The 21,440-nt window shown below is 42.7% G+C and overlaps 1 protein-coding gene across 3 annotated transcripts in view; it reads left to right on the top strand.

The window, feature by feature from the left end:
* The window catches only part of MTMR2 (myotubularin related protein 2), a 105,999-nt gene that overhangs the window by 44,756 nt on the left and 39,803 nt on the right, over positions 1–21,440 (top strand). For 2 of the 3 annotated variants that reach the window (XM_029602380.1, XM_029602377.1), the window contains 4 exons: positions 2,844–2,945; positions 11,065–11,148; positions 15,789–15,938; positions 20,531–20,719. In XM_029602380.1, coding sequence (XP_029458240.1) covers positions 2,844–2,945; positions 11,065–11,148; positions 15,789–15,938; positions 20,531–20,719 — 525 coding nt within the window. The remainder of the gene's footprint in view (positions 1–2,843; positions 2,946–11,064; positions 11,149–15,788; positions 15,939–20,530; positions 20,720–21,440) is intronic. The other variant, XM_029602378.1, reaches the window with a different exon arrangement.

Below are 21,440 nucleotides of genomic sequence, written 5' to 3'. Positions count from 1 at the left end.
CGAAGTGATTAGCAACATTGTTGCTAGAACTTCAGTATATAAAAAAATGTTAAATAAATTAAATAAATAAATACGGGTTCCGCAAAGCATTGAGTACCGAAACCTTACTCATATCCCTGACAGACCACCTCATCATAGGCCTGGACAAAGGTCAATCCTTTTTACTGATTCTCCTTGACCTCTTGCCGGCTTTTCATACCGTAAACCATTCCATCCTCCTCAACCAGCTTTCGGACATTGGAATAACAGGAACTGCTTTTACATGGTTCAAAACTTTCTTCAGTAACAGAGGTTACAAGGTCAGAATCAACAATAAAGAATCCCCTTGCTGCAACTCCTCACTAGGAGTTCCTCAAGGTTCCTCCCTTTCACCCACTCTCTTCAACATATACCTTCTCCCACTATGCCAGCTGTTAACCAACCTTAAACTAAAACACTTCCTATACGCCGACGATGTGCAAATCTTAATCCCCATTAAAGAATCCATAACTAAAACACTCGAGTACTGGGAAAACTGCCTCCGAGAGATTAACCTCCTCCTAGCGAGTTTGAACCTGATTCTAAATTCAGCTAAAACTGAACTCCTCCTCATCTCCCTGGAAAACAACAATATCACACAAAGTGCATCACCTAATATATTCGTCACCCAAGCAAGAGACCTAGGAGTATTAATTGACAACCGCCTGAATCTAAAAACATTCATCAACCACACAACCAAGGACTGTTTTTATAAACTGCAGGTACTAAAAAGAATCAAACCACTCCTTCACTTTCAAGATTTCAGAACTGTCCTCCAAGCTGTTATTTTCTCCAAGATAGACTATTGTAACTCTATCTTGCTAGGTCTCCCTTCCTCCTCCATCAAACCTCTCCAGATGCTCCAAAACACGGCAGCCAGAATCCTGACAAACACTAGAAGAAGAGACCACATCTCTCCCATTCTCAAAAATTTACACTGGTTGCCGATACATTTCAGAATACTTCACAAGTCCATCACTATCATCCATAAATACATCCACAACCAAACCCTCTTAACCTTCAAATCCCGCTCAGACTACATACCTCATCCAGACCCATCAGAGAAGCCTATAGAGGATCACTGCATGTCCCCCAAACCAAATCTACACTTCATCTAGCATTCAGAGACCAAGCTTTCTCTACAGCGGGACCATCTCTATGGAATGCCATTCCCCTGATCTTAGACAGGAACCATGCGCTTTAACATTTAGAAAAAGGCTTAAGACTTGGCTGTTTAAACAAGTCTTTCCCGATCCTAACTGAATCACAGCAACAACTACTGAGAGACTTTTCAGCACAATGTAAATAATTACTCCTCTTACTGTTAAGTTACTCTAGCTTTGTCTTCTTCCCCCAGTTCTAACATCCTTGTTTTATTGTAACTTCATTGCTTCTCTCCACTTGTTCAATGTTCAAGGTTATTACACCCCCTGTTACCTGTAAACCAGCATGATGTGATTATATCATGAATGCCGGTATAGAAAAGCTCTAAATAAATACATAATGTCCAAATGAGCTCAGAAGAGAAGAATAACAAAAGGATAAGGATGCACATAGCATTACACCCACAAATGAAAAGCACAAAATACCCCACAAAAGTACATCATACTCAGGCCAATAGTGTCGGCGCGTGTAAAACAGGCACTCATGATTGAGCGCCCGCTCTCCTAACATGCACTGATCCACCTCTCCCGGGCGCCCCATTTAATATTTAAATTGTCTGCCACAGTAAAAAGGAGGCGCTAAGGGAAATTGTGCTTTCCTAGCGCCTCCTTCGATTCGGGCGCCCTAGAGGGTGACTGTCAGTGCGGGTTAGGAAACGGACATTCAACATAAGCATGCATTTTCTCCCGCTACCGACACAATATACACTCGTAATATACACAACCTGGACCGTGTATATTGGGTGCCCAGAAATTTTTTTTTTCATGATTCATGAAAAAAAAAAAATCCCTCCTATTAATATTATCACGATACTAGTTGGAGGGATCACAGAAAGTTGGAAATTTATTTACTTTTAATTTTGTATTTCTTTTATGATGAGCCCTTGAGAGCAGCAAACCTTTACGCCAGTCCCAGGCTGGCGTAAAATTTGCCGCGTTGGCCATGCGGGAAATTTTTTGCATCACAGGGATTAGCTAATAGCCTCATCTACATGTACTTTACATGTGATGAGCGCTATTAGCTACACGCTTGATTGGATGCGTGTTTTGGACGCGCTAATCCCCGTTCTGCATAGGGGGTTATGGACTCGCATCCAAAATGCACGTTGAGCTATGCGCTGGCCACAGGACGCTGTATTGCATCAGCTTGACTTATGGAGCAAGGGTAAACTGTTGTGCTCACCAGTATTTAGGATTTGATGATTGATCAATTCCAGGAATTAAAACTGTGATTAAAGTACATTCATTTGTGGACGTGTCTGTGGGCAGAGTAGAGTAGTGTTAGTGTGTTTGATGGTAATTACACTTGTGAACTTCAAAGACCTTTTTTTCAGGCTATGACAGGCTTTTATTTTATTTCTGCATAGAATATCTGATAAATAGCTCCATTTATATTTGTGTTTTGCTGGCTCTGGTTGCTATTTAAGGGGCATTATTTCCTATTATTGTTTTCCAGAGACCAGAATGATTTTGGGGGAATCAAGCCCAAGATTAGGAAAAAGCTTTTGCCAGTAGAAGAAAATTGGCTTGTAAATAGTTTGTAGAAGCATCAGGGATTTAAATTCTGTTTAGACAGCAGAATATCTGTATACTTTGTCTTTCTGTTTAAATTAAGACCATTTTGAATAGCAGTATAGTGTTGGTGTATGTTATGCCTTTTAGGATATTCGGAATCTGCGATTTGCACATAAACAGGAAGGACGCACAAGACGATCTATCTTTGAGAACCTCACAAAGTTTGCCTTTCCAGTATCACATAATTTGGTATGATATTTCTTTGTTTTATTCAAAGCATGTTTCTGTAGCATTTACGGTGCTCTTTGCAGATGCTGAGGAGCTCCATGTTAGAGTACAGGTGTGGGATGTGACATTCCTCTTTCTCTGATCACATAACACTGTTGCCAGGGCTCAGTGAGGTATGCTTCGGATCACATGTGCGGTACGATGCACTGAAAACTGTGCTCTGAGTAATTTAGTACCGGAAAGCTATTTGGCTCGAATGGTTTCCTCGGCAGGAGGATAACTCTGAAGCCCACCTTGAAATGAATGTTATACCCATATGCCATGCATTCCAAACATTGCGTAGTCCGTTATGCACTACCTTTTCCTCTACTTGTGTGTCTATACCTATAGTGCTGTGTGCAGGCTGCCAACCCAAAGGGAGGACTTTGATTTCTTCAAGTAGGTGTGGTTTGTACTATTAAAATGACCAAAGTTTACTCTTGGCTCATGATTTCTTCCTGGTATTTCAAAACCGTAAGACTAAGCCAGTTTAAGAACATAAGAAGTGCCGGGCTGGGTCAGACCAAGGTCCATCAAGCCCAGCATTCTGTTCCCAGCGGTGGCCAGTCTGGGTCACAAGTACCCAGCAGATCCCCAATAGTTGACCCATTTCTAGTATTTCATTCCAAGGTATAAGCGCTGGCTTTCCCAAGTTTACCTGGCTAATAACTGTTTATAGACTTTTTCTTCAGGAACTTGTCCAATCCTCTTTCGAACCCCACTATGTTAGGTACTTTTAACATGTCCTCTGGCAACAGATTCCATAGCTAGATTGTGTGCCGAGTGAAAAAATACTTCTTACGATTTGTTTTAAATCTACTAGTTGCTAGTTTCATGAAGCATACCCTAGTCTTAGTGTTTGAAAGGGCAAATAACCATTCCCTATTTACCCATCCCACTCATGATTTAATAAATTACAATCATGTCCCTACTGTTGTCTCTTTTCCCAGCTAAAGAGCCCTAATTTGTTTAGCCTTTCTCCATGAGGGAGCCTTTCCATCCAGCTTCAACTGGTTTGCATCGCATAATACCTTAACAATAAGTTCCATGTGTCCTAGATAAAGGAACTGTACAGTCTTTCTCACAGGACAAGCAGGATGGTAGTCCTCACATATGGGTGACATCACAGGATGGAGCCCAATCATGGAACACTTTTGTCAAAGTTTCCAGAACTTTGACTGGCCCCTACTGGGCATGCCCAGCATGGCATTAACCCTGCAGCCAGTAGGGGTCCCCCTTCAGTCTTCTTTTTTCCACGCAGCAGTAGCAGTAGGTTTGGTTAAAGAGCTCTGCAGAGATTCCCGACAGGAATTTTCCTCATGGAATTACTAAAAGTTAATTTGCCCCACAGGGGTCCCTCCTTTAACTTTTTCAAGCCGCGGTACTCCGGTAAGTTTTTTACCCATTCTCCGTCGATTACCGTCGAGTTTGGCCCTTGCGGCCTACTGGCAGTCGACCGTACCGCGGCTCAATTTTTGCCATGGCATCGGGGTTCCGTCAGTGCCCAGACTGTAATCGCACCATGTCCATCACAGACCCCCATAAAGTCTGTGTAATGTGTCTTGGATGAGAGCACGATGTCTTGACCTGCAGCAAATGTGTCCTAATGACACCAAAAGGTTGCAAGGCCAGAATGGAGAAGATAGAACTTCTCTTCCGTGCTCAAACCCCGACTCCGTCCATTGTATCGACGTCGTCGGAACCGGCTCCGTAAACTTCGCGCCAGCATCAACCACTGGCTGGTGACTGTCCGGCATCAATGACATCTCAGCCTTTGACGCCCTCTACTCCCCCTCAGGACCGAGGGGATTGTAGAGACAAACATCGCCATCGACATCGAAAGTCTCGGAACATCGAGGGAGTGAAATCATCGACCTCGCCATCATCCGAGCCGCCATCGAAGAAACCCCATCCAGAAAAGGCACCAACCTTTTCGGCAACCGGGTCACCGAGGCAAACCTCGCCCGACAGGGCATCGGGAGCTGCGACTTCGCCTTTAACGGTGGTCCCTCCGGCTATGCCTCTGCCTCCTTCTTCTGTGCCGGAGCTGGGGCTGCTTGCTCCAGGTCTCCGAGAAGAACTGGACTGAATTGTTCAGGAGGCCATCGCCAAGGCGATGCAACGACTCCAGGTTCTTCTGGCACGGACACCAGTACCAATTGCGGAACCGCCCATCGACCCGATTTCGGCAGCATTGGCACCGCTGCTCTCCAGGATGGAAGTGCTCATTGCCGCTTTTCCACCGATGGACCCCAGGTCGCCGATGGCTCCGGTGCTCTCCCCGCTTACTCTGTCATCGGGAGGAGAAACACCGTTTCGCATCCCTCCATCGGGTGTTCTACCTCAGCCATCAATGTCGATATGTCCATCGGTGCCGATACGCCCATCGGTGCCACTGAGCCATCCATCGATGCCCTTGATGCCTGCGCCGATGCCTTCAGTGCCTTCATCGGTGCCTCCAATTATTCCTTTGGAACCTCGACCAGGACCCTCAGGTATCCCACCACCTCGTCCTCCTCTAGTTCCTAGAGGAGCAGGTGCTGATCTCTATGATACCTGGACTGATGATTCCTCCCCAGATACCAATGATTTGCGTCACCACCTTCACCCACTGAAAGTAGAAAGCATTCTCCTCCAGAGGACCTTTCCTTTATAAATTTTGTGAAGAAAATGTCTGAATTGGTTCCCTTCCAATTACAGACTGAACAGGATGATAGACATCAGATGATGGAGGTGCTACAATTCCTGGATGCTCCCAAGGAAATAACCTATCCACCAGGTTCTTCTGGATCTCCTCAAGAAGAACTGGGAATATCCTGGCTCCATTCCTCCAGTCCACAGAAAAGCTGACACTACTTATTTGGTGCAGTCAGCTCCAGGTTTTCAAAAACCTCAATTGGATCATCAATCTGTAGTGGTAGAATCCACACAGAAAAGAGCAAAAAGATCTAAACCTCACATTTCTTTTCCTCCTGGCAAGGAACAGAAGTTTCTAGATGCCATTGGTCGCCGTGTCTTCCAAGGATCAATGCTCATCTCCTGAATTGCCGCTTATCAGCTCTATATGACCCAATATAATAGGGTCATTTTTAAGCAAATACAGGATTTAACAGACTCACTGCCTCAGCAATTTCATGAACAACTCCAAACCCTAGTAAACAAAGGGTTTGAGGCAGGCAAGCACGAGATCAGATCATCCTATGATATCTTTGATACTGCTACTAGAGTATCTGCAGCAGCTATTTCGGCAAAGAGATGGGCCTGGCTCAAGTCTTCCGACCTTCGCCCTGAGGTACAAGACAGGTTATCTGACCTACCCTGTGTAGGAGATAATCTGTTTGGAAAACAGATTCAATGGACGGTGGCGGAACTTAAGGACCATCATGAGACCCTAAGACAGCTCTCTCTGATGCCTTCTGACTATTCTTCAAAACAGCCCTTCCGAAAGGCTGTTTTTGAAACAGCCCGCCTGAAGAAGTCCTAACCACCACCAACCAGATCACGTGCCACGAGACCTTTTCAAAAAGCCCAGTCTCGTCAGACACGGAAACAAAAACCGCAAGCAGCTCCTCAACCAGGTCCTGCTTCAGGTTTTTGACTTCCACCTAGAGAGCAGCAGCCAGCTTCCATTGCCTCACATACCAGTGGGAGGTCGACTGTGCCACTTCAACAACATATGGCACTCAATCACCTCAGACCAATGGGTACTGGCGATAATTGCTCAGGGTTACCATCTGAACTTTCTCTCCGTGCCACCGGATTCCCCACCTCTATCGACGTGGAGAGCATCCGATCACTCCATCCTTCTGGATCAGGATGTATCCCTCCTTCTCGAGTCCAAGGCAATAGAACCTGTACCCTACTCTCAGCACGGCCTAGGATTCTATTCCCAGTACTTTCTAAGCCCAAAAAATCAGGAGGCGTTCGTCCTATTCTGGACTTAAGGGCCCTCAACAAGTACCTCCAGCAAGAGAAATTCAAAATGGTAACCTTAGGCTCGCTTCTTCTTCTTCTACAAAGAGGAGACTGCCTCTGCTCTCTGGACCTCCAGGACGCATACACTCATATTGCGATAACTCCATCTCATCGCAAATACCCGAGGTTTCTAGTAGGCCCCAAGCACTATCGGTACCGAATGCTTCCATTTGGCCTAGCGTCTGCACCATGAGTCTTCACAAAATGCCTCGTAGTAGTTGCAGCCTTCCTCAGGACTCAAGGTGTTCACGTCTACCCCTATCTAGATGATTGGTTAATCAGGGCTCCCACTCAGCAAGCTGCTCGGGCGTCCCTCAATCTAACCTTACACATTCTAATTTCATTACAATTTCTCGTCAACTACGACAAATCCTATTTAGTCCCATCTCAAACCTTGTCGTTCATTGGGGCAGACTTGGACACCTTGCAGGCAAAGGCTTTTCTGCCTCAACAGTAAGCTCTCACCCTTGTGTCTCTTGCGCACCAGCTGCAGTCTCAACACTCCGCGACTGCACGCCACTTCCTCATCCTCCTGGGACACATGGCGTCCTCAGTTCAGGTCACACCAATGGCCCGTTTGGCCATGAGAGTCATGCAGTGGACTCTTAAGATCTCAATGGACTCAAAGCATTCAGCCCCTGTTGACAATTGTCCACGTAACCGACTCACTCCGTCAGTCTCTTGCCTGGTGGAAAAATCAGATCAATCTTCTCCAAGGCCTGCCCTTTCAAGCTCCAGACTCTCAATTAACTCTCACCACTAATGCTTCTAACCTCTGTTGGGGAGCCCATGTGGCCAATCTGCAGTCACAAGGAACTTGGTCTCCAGAGGAAGCCAAACACCAAATAAATTTCCTGGAGCTTCGAGCAACCAGATATGCTCTCAGGGCATTTCAGGATCACCTCTCAAATCAAGTTATCCTGATACAGACGGACAACCAGGTGGCCATGTGGTACATCAACAAACAGGGAGGTACGGGCTCCTTCCTTCTGTGTCAAGAAGCTGCACAGATATGGGTGGAAGCTCTCTCCCATTCGATGTACCTCAGGGCCACCTACTTGCTGGGGGTGGACAATGTATTGGCAGACAAGCTAAGTCGCATCTTTCAAACGCACCAGTGGTCTCTCAACCCCTCAGTAGCGAACTCTGTCTTCCAACAATGGGGATATCCTCAGATAGACCTCTTTGCATCTCCTCAAAAACCGCAAAGTAGAGAACTTCTGCTATCTCATTCGCAGCCAACACTCTCAGCCCAGAGACGCATTCTCCCTCTCGTGGGCAACCGGTCTACTCTATGCATTCCCTCCACTTCCTCTTCTTTCGAAGACTCTCGTGAAGTTACGTCAGGACAAAGGAACCATGATCCTGATAGCACCTCACTGGCCACGCCAAGTGTGGTTCCCAATACTTCAGGATCTCTCCATTCGCAGGCACATTCCCTTAGGAAAGGACCCGCTTCTGATCACTCAAAGCGACGGGTGCCTCCGCCACCCCAATCTTCAAGCCTTGTCCCTGACGGCATGGATGTTGAAAGGTTAATCCTTCAGCCACTTAACCTTTCTGAACCAGTTTCCCATGTCCTGATTGCTTCACGGAAGCCTTCCACGAGAAAATCTTACTCTTACAAGTGGAACAGGTTTACGTCATGGTGCTCTTCTCAGTCCCTTGATCCCTTTACCTGTCCTATCTCGAAGTTTTTGGACTAAATCTGGCACTTACCAGAGTCAGGTCTAAAAACTTCTTCCATCAGAATGCAGGTCAGTGCGGGAGCCACCTTCCATAAAGGTGTCAGGGATGTACCCATATCAGTACAACCCCTTGTAACACGTTTTCTGAAGGGCTTGCTTCACCTCAAGCCTCCACTGCGTCCTTCGGCCCCTTCTTGGGGCCTCAATCTGGTTTTGGGTTGGCTCATGAAGTCGCCATTCGAGCCTCTCCAATCCTGTGAACTTCGCTATCTCACATGGAAAGTGGTTTTCCTTCTGGCAATCACTTTGACTCACAGAGTTAGTGTATTACAGGCTCTAGTTACCTATCCGCCTTACACTAAACTTCTGCAGGACCGGGCAGTACTCCGCACTCACCCTAAATTCTTGCCTAAGGTAGTTTCGGACTTTCATCTCAATCAGTCCATTCTACTACCTACCTTTTTTCCCAGGCCCCATTCCAATCCAGGGGAACAAGCTCTGCATACCCTTGACTGTAAACAGGCTCTAGCGTTCTACCTAGACCGTACAGCTGCCCACAGGAAAAGCACTCAACTGTTTGTCTCTTTCCATCCTAACAAGTTAGGGCAGCCTGTGGGTAAGCAGATTCTTTCCTCCTGGTTGGCGGACTGCATATCCTTTTGCTATCAGCAAACGGGCATTCCATTTCAAGACCGTGTTAAAGCAAACTCTGTGAGGGCCACGACTTCAGTAGCACACCTACGCTCGGTGCTGCTTCCTGACATTTGCAGGGCTGCCACCTAGAGTTCTCTCCACACCTTTGCAGCCCACTATTGCTTGGACAAAGCCGGAAGACAAGATTCCATCTTTGGCCAGTCTGTCCTGCGTAACCTATTGACAACGTGACATACCAACACCCTTCCGCCTGCCCGGTGGGGTTCAGGATGCCCTCGGCCAAACTTCACCCCAGTCCTAGTGCCTTGCACCCTGGGTACATTTGGTGCATACTCGGACATCCTCAGCTCGGTACTCACCCATATGTGAGGACTACCATCCTGCTTGTCCTGTGAGAAAGCAAATATTGCTTACCTGTAACAGGTGTTCTCACAGGGCAGCAGGATGTTAGTCCTCACGAAACCCGCCCGCCACCCCGCGGTGTTGGGTTCGTAACGTTTTCTTATTTTATTTTTCGGTACTGCCTGTAACTTTTAAACAAGACTGAAGGGGGACCCCTGCTGGCTGCAGGGTTAGTGCCATGCTGGGCATGCCCAGTAGGGGCCAGTCAAAGTTCTGGAAACTTTGACAAAAGTGTTCCGTGATTGGGCTCCATTCTGTGATGTCATCCTGCTGTCCTGTGAGAACACCTGTTACAGGTAAGCAACATTTGCTTTACTGAGTGACCAGTTGCAGCTGGGCCAGCAGTAATATGGCTGCATTGTGCTTTCTGGATGGCATGGGGAAACCTGCACGGAGTAGCAGTTGCAGTTCTAAAGGGGGCACAGTGGGATTAGGGGTTGGGTTCCATGTGGGAATTTATTAGTAAATGCACATAAAATTGTTGCTGGGCAGACTAGCTGGGCCTTTTGGTCTTTATCTGCCATCATTTATTGTATTTCTATGTTAGATCTTGCTGTCGCAACAGCACAGGCCTGAAGCATGTTGAAAATAGTGCAGTACAGCTTAGGAGCTCATATGGGAAGAGAGACTAACCCTAGTGATTAAAGAAAAAAACATGAGTAAGCACTGCAAGATTCTCAAAAGACATACTTGGTGCTCGTGCCATTTTTTTTTCTACTGTAGGATTCAATAGGAGTTTAAAGCCTTCTTGGCTTGTGTTCAAAAAATGAGCAAGAAAATGTTTTATTCTTTGTCTGATTCTTGTATTATAAATAGGACTTCTATTTTTAGGTCTTTATCCATTGTGAATCTAGATGTTTGTTCTTCCAACTCATTAGAGTTTTTTAGAGGGTACAAAAGCTCAGTGTTTATTGAATGTTTCATGGTACAGCTACTGTACATGTCCAGAACACAAGTCTATTGCCCTATCAAATCAATGCTCTCATTCCTCCCAGTCCCCAGCCATAGCAATTTAATTTCCCCGTCCACTAGCACATGCCCTCCAATCTAGCACTCTCTCTCCTCCCCCCCACCCCTGTCCCTGCCATTCTGAAACTTCCCACCCTTGCCTATTCTAGCCTCTTTCCACCAGCTCTGATGTTCACCGCCATTGGGAACAGCCATGCAGGGGAGTTAGTTGGAGGTGGAGAATAGGAACCCATCAGCTGCTAAAAACGTGTGTAGCTGAGGAGTCACCAGCACAGAAAAGCAAAAAAAACGGTGGAGAATCCAAGGCAAGCAGAGAGGGCTGAGAGAATTTATAAGGTTCAGTTTTAGTTAGGATTATACAGCACTGGAAGTACAGTCTCTATTACAATCTTTATTAATATCATCATTTCCAGCCTGTCTTTGCTTTCGAATACAAAGAAATATTTCCAGAAAATGGTTGGAAAGTGTACGACCCCATTTTGGAGTACAGGAGGCAGGTATGTTGTCTTATGTTCCTTTAACCACTCTTTTTATTCAAAGCCAAATCAGGGGTATTACTAAGTTGATTGTATGCAGCACCATATATCCAGATGACAGCATGAATGGAAACTAACTGTAAGGTTTTAAAACATTTCAGTCCTTGAGGGCTGCAAACAGTTCTGATTTTCAAGGTAAAAAAAAAATGTAAATGAACATGTTCTTGGAACAAATATATGCAAGTCTGATGAATATTGTAAAACCAGATTTATTTGTTACCCTCAAAGCCTGGAACTGTGTATCTGGATATTAAAGTAACTAACTTTTAAAATAATTTCTGTTGGTCAAGGCTTATTCCAGAGAAAATGCTAGGCCTTTCATGTTTATATGCGGAGCCTTAGTTGACCAGAATTAGTGGTGTGGAGGTTAAGGAGCATACGCAGCCAGATGATTTTTTTTTCTTCTTTGATCTTAAAAGAAAGCTATAATCTATATTGGAGGTTCTCTAACCAGTATGTAAAAAAAAAGTTGCAGAAAGCTGTCATGTTTAACTTTATCAGAAATTCACAAAAGAGAGGGAAAAGGATCAATGTCCAATATCAATCTCAAACCCACTTAATTGGCAAATGACAATATCATAAACAGTCTTTGCTTTAAAAGTTTTACATCTGCAGCCTCTCGCCTCACAATGGGCCGCAAGCTTCAATCAGCTTGTAAAGCAGAGTGTAATTCCTTTTTAATCATTTATTGTCATATTGCCTATCCCTAATCTGAACTTTATTCAAAAAAAATAACTTATCACTAAACTTCATTCAAAACACCCCTAAGAAAGGTATACCAGTATGAAAAACTTTATACTTCTCACTTTTCACTCTGTTTTAACCATAAATCTTCTATAAAAGAATACTTAGCCAAGTCAACGTGAAATGTAGATCAAATTATTCCCGACATGAATCACGTTTCGATTGTAAAACAATCTTCTTCAGGGGATCATTTCACAGTGCTCGTTGCTTGACACAGCCAATATTCTTCAATATCCTTAAAAACAGACAAAAAAGAATTAAAAGTGCATCTAACCTTATTCCTGCCTAAATAACCACAGTTTATCCATTTTATCTATCCAAAAATTATCCACACACCTCTCATACTCAGCAGAAAAACTTACCCGGACAAACAATGTCTCACCGCTCTTGTTCAAAAATGGCGCCACAGCGTCTTCAAACCACTCAGGCGTAACCTGCTTTTAAAGCCTACTTCCGTTGTTCACATCACCGGAAATAGTAATTGCCAAAAAGTATTCAGAAAACTACAAATCCCATACTACCATAGGACAAAGCAATTAATTGTCTCATACAGCTTGTGGATTGAAAATAGTAATTAACAGAACACACGAAGAACTATATATCCCCCACTTCCATAAAGCAATCAATTTGTTGCTTTATCAAATTGTGAAAAGAAACAATGTATTAACATACCACTTCTCACTGTTTGTTCAAAAAACAAACCAATCTATTTCTCTATTCAAACCCTTAGGGGCGACAGTGTCAAAATAATATATCCATTTCTGCTCTCTCCGCAAAAGATAATTGTCAAAATCTCCTCCTCTACTACTGGGTGTCAGCTGTTCAATGACTGCAAATCGCAATACTTCAAAAGAGTGATCACATTGTAGACAATGCTGTACCACAGGCGCCTCCAAACGTTGTCGCATCAAAGCACTCTTATGTTCAATTATGCGAGTCTTTAACACCCTTTTGGTTTTACCAATATACAGTAGCGGACATGGACACCACAAACCATATACTACTCCTTTAGATTGACAGCTCGTGAGAGACTTAAAACGAAACTTGCCATGGCCAAAAAACGGAAGAAATTCTCCAGAAAAGGATTGATGACAAACACTGCATCGATCGCATGGAAAGTGACCTTTAGGCTCAACATCGTGCCTCCAATTAACTGAGATTTCATCAGAAAAATCAGAATGAACCATAAGGTCCCTTAGATTTTTACCCCGCTTAAATGCAAAGCGGGGAAATTCTTGTAGCTCAGTGTGTAAACTAACCACATGCCAATATTTTTTAATAATGTTCTGAACTAAATAAATCTGAGGTGAATATGGCAATACACACGTAGTTTTACCCGACGATGTATGAGTCGAAGATGGTAAAAACAATAGGTCACGATTTACCCATCTAGCACGTTTGTATGCTTTTCTGATGATATTTAATGGATAACCTCTTTGCTGGAAATCCAAAATCAGAATTTTAGCCTTCAACTTGTAATCTAAAAGATCTGAACAAAGCCTCCTTAATCTTAAGAACTGGCCATAAGGCAAGTTTGATCTCAGATGATATGGGTGGCAACTTTCAAATCTAAGCAAGGTATTCTTATCTGTAGGTTTGCGGTATAAAGAAAAATTAAACCCAGTAGTATGGAGGGAAATAGAAATATCAAGATAAGGGACACATTTCTTATCAAATGTATAAGTGAATTGGATGTTGATATCACAACCATTTAACCATGTCATAAATTTCACAAATGTATCTTCATCACCCTCCCAAACTAATAGTATATCGTCAATATACCGTCGCCAAAATTTAACATGGCTGGCAAACCTACAGATAAGAATACCTTGCTTAGATTTGAAAGTTGCCACCCATATCATCTGAGATCAAACTTGCCTTATGGCCAGTTCTTAAGATTAAGGAGGCTTTGTTCAGATCTTTTAGATTACAAGTTGAAGGCTAAAATTCTGATTTTGGATTTCCAGCAAAGAGGTTATCCATTAAATATCATCAGAAAAGCATACAAACGTGCTAGATGGGTAAATCGTGACCTATTGTTTTTACCATCTTCGACTCATACATCGTCGGGTAAAACTACGTGTGTATTGCCATATTCACCTCAGATTTATTTAGTTCAGAACATTATTAAAAAATATTGGCATGTGGTTAGTTTACACACTGAGCTACAAGAATTTCCCCGCTTTGCATTTAAGCGGGGTAAAAATCTAAGGGACCTTATGGTTCATTCTGATTTTTCTGATGAAATCTCAGTTAATTGGAGGCACGATGTTGAGCCTAAAGGTCACTTTCCATGCGATCGATGCAGTGTTTGTCATCAATCCTTTTCTGGAGAATTTCTTCCGTTTTTTGGCCATGGCAAGTTTCGTTTTAAGTCTCTCACGAGCTGTCAATCTAAAGGAGTAGTATATGGTTTGTGGTGTCCATGTCCGCTACTGTATATTGGTAAAACCAAAAGGGTGTTAAAGACTCGCATAATTGAACATAAGAGTGCTTTGATGCGACAACGTTTGGAGGCGCCTGTGGTACAGCATTGTCTACAATGTGATCACTCTTTTGAAGTATTGCGATTTGCAGTCATTGAACAGCTGACACCCAGTAGTAGAGGAGGAGATTTTGACAATTATCTTTTGCGGAGAGAGCAGAAATGGATATATTATTTTGACACTGTCGCCCCTAAGGGTTTGAATAGAGAAATAGATTGGTTTGTTTTTTGAACAAACAGTGAGAAGTGGTATGTTAATACATTGTTTCTTTTCACAATTTGATAAAGCAACAAATTGATTGCTTTATGGAAGTGGGGGATATATAGTTCTTCGTGTGTTCTGTTAATTACTATTTTCAATCCACAAGCTGTATGAGACAATTAATTGCTTTGTCCTATGGTAGTATGGGATTTGTAGTTTTCTGAATACTTTTTGGCAATTACTATTTCCGGTGATGTGAACAACGGAAGTAGGCTTTAAAAGCAGGTTACGCCTGAGTGGTTTGAAGACGCTGTGGCGCCATTTTTGAACAAGAGCGGTGAGACATTGTTTGTCCGGGTAAGTTTTTCTGCTGAGTATGAGAGGTGTGTGGATAATTTTTGGATAGATAAAATGGATAAACTGTGGTTATTTAGGCAGGAATAAGGTTAGATGCACTTTTAATTCTTTTTTGTCTGTTTTTAAGGATATTGAAGAATATTGGCTGTGTCAAGCAACGAGCACTGTGAAATGATCCCCTGAAGAAGATTGTTCTACAATCGAAACGTGATTCATGTCGGGAATAATTTGATCTACATTTCACGTTGACTTGGCTAAGTATTCTTTTATAGAAGATTTATGGTTAAAACAGAGTGAAAAGTGAGAAGTATAAAGTTTTTCATACTGGTATACCTTTCTTAGGGGTGTTTTGAATGAAGTTTAGTGATAAGTTATTTTTTTGAATAAAGTTCAGATTAGGGATAGGCAATATGACAATAAATGATTAAAAAGGAATTACACTCTGCTTTACAAGCTGATTGAAGCTTGCGGCCCATTGTGAGGCGAGAGGCTGCAGATGTAAAACTTTTAAAGCAAAGACTGTTTATGATATTGTCATTTGCCAATTAAGTGGGTTTGAGATTGATATTGGACATTGATCCTTTTCCCTCTCTTTTGTGAATTTCTGATTATATTAGAGAGGTGTTCTGCTTCGTTGGTCACTGATGTTTAACTTTATGCCATGTAGAGGTTGTGTCAGCTTCTGTTCACAGAAGCATACAATTTGACTAGGGGGGGGGGCCAGACTTTTGCATTCAGCTGTAGCAAATCTTTAAACTCAGCATTGGTGTGTCAGGAGCAAGAGCTTGTATTTATTCTCTTTATTATTTTAAGGGTATTCCCAACGAAAGCTGGAGAATAACAAAGATAAATGAGTGCTACGAGTTGTGTGACACCTATCCTGCTATTCTGGTTGTGCCAGCAAACATCACAGATGAGGAATTAAAAAAGGTGGCATCCTTCCGATCAAGGGATCGTTTACCAGTAAGTTATGATTACACAGAACGATTTTGGGCTGTTGAGAGTGGAAAAACGATCTTCAGCCCCTTCCATGGAGGTTAAACATAAGCTTGAATCAAAGCAGGGCCAGGATTCCTTTCTATTTTTAATTCTTTAACTCCTGGCCTAGTAGGCAGTAAACGTGTGCGCACCTTTGCAAGCTGAACACTTTTTGTTTGTTTGCTGGTATACCGTATGCATGTCAGACAGACAGAATCCATGAAAAGTGATGCATCCAATTTCTACAAGGTGATCTCAGCACGGTCATTAAAGTTGTTTACGTTTCCAGATTATGCAACACGGTAGACGCTGATTTACATTAATTAGAGCAAGTTGCTACATATTTTCAGCATGTTATCAGTTTTACCTCAACATGTTTTATGTTAAGAAAATGACTCTGTGTTTAAAGGCAATGGTGCTGTGTCCCGTTTTTTGGATACCTATTTGCAGGCCAGTTTTTTTATCTTTGGTCTATGGGTGCTGCTGTCACCCATAGTCTATCCCATTTGTGCTCTTAAGCAGAATACCGCACAGGTCAGGAAATGGGGAAGTCCATGTTTTTGATTTATTTTCTTGACCTGCGGTATAGATGATAACCAGACTCAAATTTGAAAAATACATGAATATAGTTTGGAGAACCTAAATTCTTCCTTGGCGGTATTTGGAAATACAGTTGGACTCTCTTCATATAAATATATGTGTATATTCAGGGGTAGGTGACTCTAGTCCTGGAGTGCCACAAACAGATCTGATTTTCAGGATATTCACGGTGAATATGCATGAGATATTTGCCTACGGTGGAGGCTGTGCATACAAATACATCTCAGGCAAATTAATTGTGGATATCCTGAAAATCGGACCTATCTGTGGCACTCCAGGACCGGAAACAGCTATTCCTGCACCAACAGCTGGGACAAGGAATCAGCTAAAACTACAGACAAATTTCTCCTTCTCCTGCGTTTTTCCAGGTCTTTTTTTTGGGCAGAGCACATTTATACTTAAAATTTGGCTTGGAGATCGCATACAATTTATGGGGTAAATTTTCAGACACTGATTGTGTCCAGGTAGTAGTTTTATGAAAATTTGTCATAGTTAGAAAGTGTGCAGGGAAAATAGACCTTTGGACTGTCCTTAGATCCCGCTGGAGAAGTTTATTTTTCCCACGCAGATTCCAGTCAGCCCCTGTTAGAAAATGGAATAACATGTAACTGGCTAATTTAAAAAAAAGAATGTGCGTGTGCGCCCATAAACATGCGTATCGGCACACGGGCAAAGATACGCTGCAAATTTATATCGTGTGCACACATATTGCGCATATCATTTAAAATACCCCGCCGCACGTATGTGTGCGCGTGATCTTAAGAGGTGGCTTGAGTAAATGTCCCGCGCGTGTATTCCCGGGGCTTTAGCGGCTTTTACACTCATATGCCCACGCAAGGGGAGAGAGACAATATGGCGCTAGATATATCTACCACTGTAAGAGGAGCGCTTTCAGCTCAGAGTGCATTTGGGGGGGTGCAGTGTTACATTGGTGCTCTACAGACCCTTGCACCCTGGCCATGGGGGAGGGAATGAAGGACTTGAACAGGTAAATGTAAATCAGTTATTTACTCTCTCAGACAATTGAAGGACTAGGGGGCACTCCATGAAGTTAGCAAGTAGCTCATTTAAAACAAATCGGTGAAAATTCTTTTTGCCCTGGAATACATTACCAGAGGATGTGGTTATGGCAGTTACTGTAACTGGGTATAAAAAAAGGTTTGGAGAAGGTTCTTGTGATTCAAACTCACCCTGAGCTGAAAGTGCCCCTCTTACAGTGGTAGATATGTATAGTGTCATACTGTCTCTCCTACAGGGCACTTTCTCTTTCTCTCCTCCCCCCCAGTATATATGGTAGTTCAGCAGTCTTGAAAATCTTTATTCCCTGTACGTACCCGGATCAATCCAGACCCTGGGTTATGTCCCCCTTCCAGCAGATGAAGTCAGAGCAAAAACAGAAAGGACACCCACTTATAAGTAGGTGCACTCTCTGCGTCCCCTCAGTATTTCCTCTGACTCAGCAGATGAGGATTGCACCTGCGGTTCCCCCTCTGTGTGTGGAGAGAATAGTTTTTCTTCCTTGTTTGACTTTCTCTCTGATGTGGATGGAGCAAGTTTAAATCCTTAAAACTTGATCTCCAGACTTGCTACTCATCAGGACTGGCAGTTACATGGTCCAAATAAAGTTACGCAGATAACTCAACTATCGCGTGCCATGGTCCGCTTTTCTAAAATTCAGTTACATGCGTAACTCTTGGCTCCGCCCAGGAGTGTCCAGGCCCCACCCCTTTTCCGCCCCCTTATTCTTGATGTGCACACAGATATGTCTGTCTTTGGATTGTTTGCCTTGATTATTTATTTACCTGTATGTATGCCTGCTTTTGTACCTCATCCTTTGTGAGTGTTAAACCTGTTCACCGTTGTGATCTAGTGATTCTCACATGGAATGACAATATATATAAAACATTCAAATAAATAAATATATACACGCATGCTTCGCAGCTTCTTAACGTTTGCGTTGCTTGCGCATGGGCTTACATACACGTGGATAGGGCTGTTTTTGCACAAGCAACGATTTTAAAATCTACGTCCACAGAAAAGCCTGGGCAGTTACAGTGCAAGTCCTGTCGCACTGCTCTGCTAATGTGCCTCAGCCCTATTCTGAATGGATCATCTCTGAGAATGAGAGGAGGTTTCCGACACCCAACCCATTTTGGTCCATCTGCTGAGAATGTCAATTAGTTTGTTCATGATGGAAACACTCTTTACTGGAACCTGGATTGAGCTCACTCGCTCATTTCACCTAGGCCACTGCATAGCTGTAGTATTGGTAATATATAGTCCTCATAAGTTTGAGCTAGATCGGAACTAATGATCGTAGGTGCAACATCTGCATTCCAATTCCTGGGTCGTACTGTCACACCTGCCCCTGAACATCTTTTTGAAGAGGATTTATCTCTTCAAAGCCCACATTACGACACCATTTTATTTGAATGCAAATCGAAATCAAACTGAAAGTTTGCTTTTACGACATGCTTTCTAAAGTGAAACCCAACCGGACAGTGTGAAGTATATTACTAGCCTACTTGTTCTAGTAATTTAATCCTCTTCCTGAATGCAAAATAGTTTGATTTCTTATTTTTCCTCTGTTTCGGAGAATAAGTGGGACTGGAATAGCTCTGCTAAATTCTCAGTTGGACAGGACGTACTAGGAAGTTAATCTTTGCACCCTGCTAATTTTTCTTTTAGTCACCCTTCTTTTTTTTCTTTTTTTGGAGGGAGGGGGGTTCCCGTCACTGAATGATATTCAGTTCTGACAACAGCCTTCTGAGTTTCCTTAGTGGCCCCCAGAAACAGAGCTGGCATCATCAGAAAAGTTCATAATCATGTGGATATGGGTTCTTTGTGGAGTGCAGGCTATTCTGCAATTGTTTTTGTAGTAAAATGAGCAACTCCATAAATCCTAATCCAGCAGCATCTGAATATATTTTGTCAGTGCCAAAGATTTCTACTTTTCACTAAATGGACCAACAAACTATATATAGGGTACCTGAGAGAACTTTGCATGACTCAGCTAGTTAATAAATAATTTAATTAGGGCAAATCAAAATGTAATGTTAATTATACTTGTTAACATAAACTGAACTATAGCGAGAGAGGAATAGGTTAGGAATTCTTTATAGCTTTTCACGCTTGGATCTTTGTGGTGTAATAATGGGAACTGTGTAGAGTTGTCCGTCAGATCTTTGTCGTGCCTGTATTCCTAGAATGCTATGTGGACATAGTATAAACTGTTTCTCATGTCAAGCAGTTTCACTGTCCGTGCGTTAAATCATTTACATGTTAGTTTAGTAATGCAGAGTTCATATATGCCCTACTGGTAAAAACTGAATTCTTTGCAGGTTGTGTATCTTTATTTGGACCGGTATTAAGAGTTATTTGAAGATGTACTCGAGGTTTTGAAATCACAAAGCTTCTTTTCCAATAGGTGACCTCTGAAGAAGGGACCATGTAGAACGTCTGTTTTGGATAATTCTTGTATTGGTCCCATAAAAGGTATAGCAGGCTGCGAATAATTTGCATACCCATTTAGGTCTAATCTGATTTTTGTGGTGGAACCTGTCATTTTGTCATAAGCTTTGAGTGAGTCTTGAAAAGAGAATGTGTTTGGGAACCACTGAGGTAGGTGCATCAGGTGGTTCTCTCTTTGGATGTGGTCATCACCAAGACCGATACAGATGTATTAGTACTTAGAGTAGATCAGGTTTTTTTTTTTTTAGAGTCTCTTCATCTAGATATCTTTTGAAGCACAGCAGACTTTCAATAGATGCAAATTTATGGTAAATACGTCAAGACCATTCCAAAGTTCAACAGCAGGCACTGAAGAACCTGAGAGCTAATAGTGTCGAATTGTTGAGGATTCTGCTGTTACAAAACTGCAGGTACCAGTTTTCAGATCCGTTTCTTTCTCTTGGTGTATGCTCATGCTCGCTGTCCTTTTTGCTTGCACTTATTTCTTTGCTTGCTTTTAAATAAAGGTTTTGTCCTGGCTTCATCCTGAAAGTCAAGCCACCATCACCCGCTGTAGTCAGCCCATGGTTGGAGTAAGTGGGAAGAGGAGCAAAGATGATGAAAAGTATCTTCAGTCTGTCATGGACGCTAACGCGCAGTCCCACAAAATCTTCATTATGGATGCAAGGCCTAGCGTTAATGCCGTAGCCAATAAGGTGAGATGACCTATTCGCAGCGACTGCTGTTTTAAAAGCAGCATATTATTAAAGGGATGCAGTCAGGCTCAGTGAAATCGAAAGTGACCGATCTTGTTCATAAGAGCAAAGCTGTACAAACAAAGGGCAGAGTCTCAGCTACAGCCCTTAAACCGGCTCAGCAAGATGAGCTGGAATTTGTTTCTATGCCTTTGCTATAGTAATGGGGGGGGGGGGAGGGAGTAAAACAGGTAATTCAAGAAAAGATGTACGATTTTGTGTTTTCCCTGAGAATAAGTGCCCACACATTTAGGTTGTGGGGGAAATTAAATTGGTAACTCCTGAGCTTTGGCAGTGATTGGATTCTTTTTGCAACCTTTTTAGTTTTCATCTTTCTATGTGGTGCAGCAGCAAAAATATGAAAATTTGCACTGCTAGGAGCTCAGTTCACACTAAAAAAAAAAACTGCAAAGGTCAACCGTTGCAGTCATGGTGTGCCAGATTCTAATGTCTTCAAATTTATATTTAAAAAAAAGCAGCAATATAAGCAATTTCCTATTCTACTAATGTTGATGATATCTTTAATTATTTTTAACATACATGTAAGAAAATCCTTTAGGTAACTAGCAATGCATATTAAACTGTTCAGAATACATCACTGATGACTGAGAGAGACCTAGAATAAATAAAGCAAATGAATACAAATGGAAAGCAAATACAAACATTTGAGGCTCAAAAGGCA

The sequence above is a fragment of the Rhinatrema bivittatum genome, chromosome 5, assembly GCF_901001135.1.
Source record: "Rhinatrema bivittatum chromosome 5, aRhiBiv1.1, whole genome shotgun sequence".
Lineage (NCBI taxonomy): Eukaryota > Metazoa > Chordata > Amphibia > Gymnophiona > Rhinatrematidae > Rhinatrema > Rhinatrema bivittatum.
This window is presented reverse-complemented; position numbering and strand designations above follow the sequence as displayed.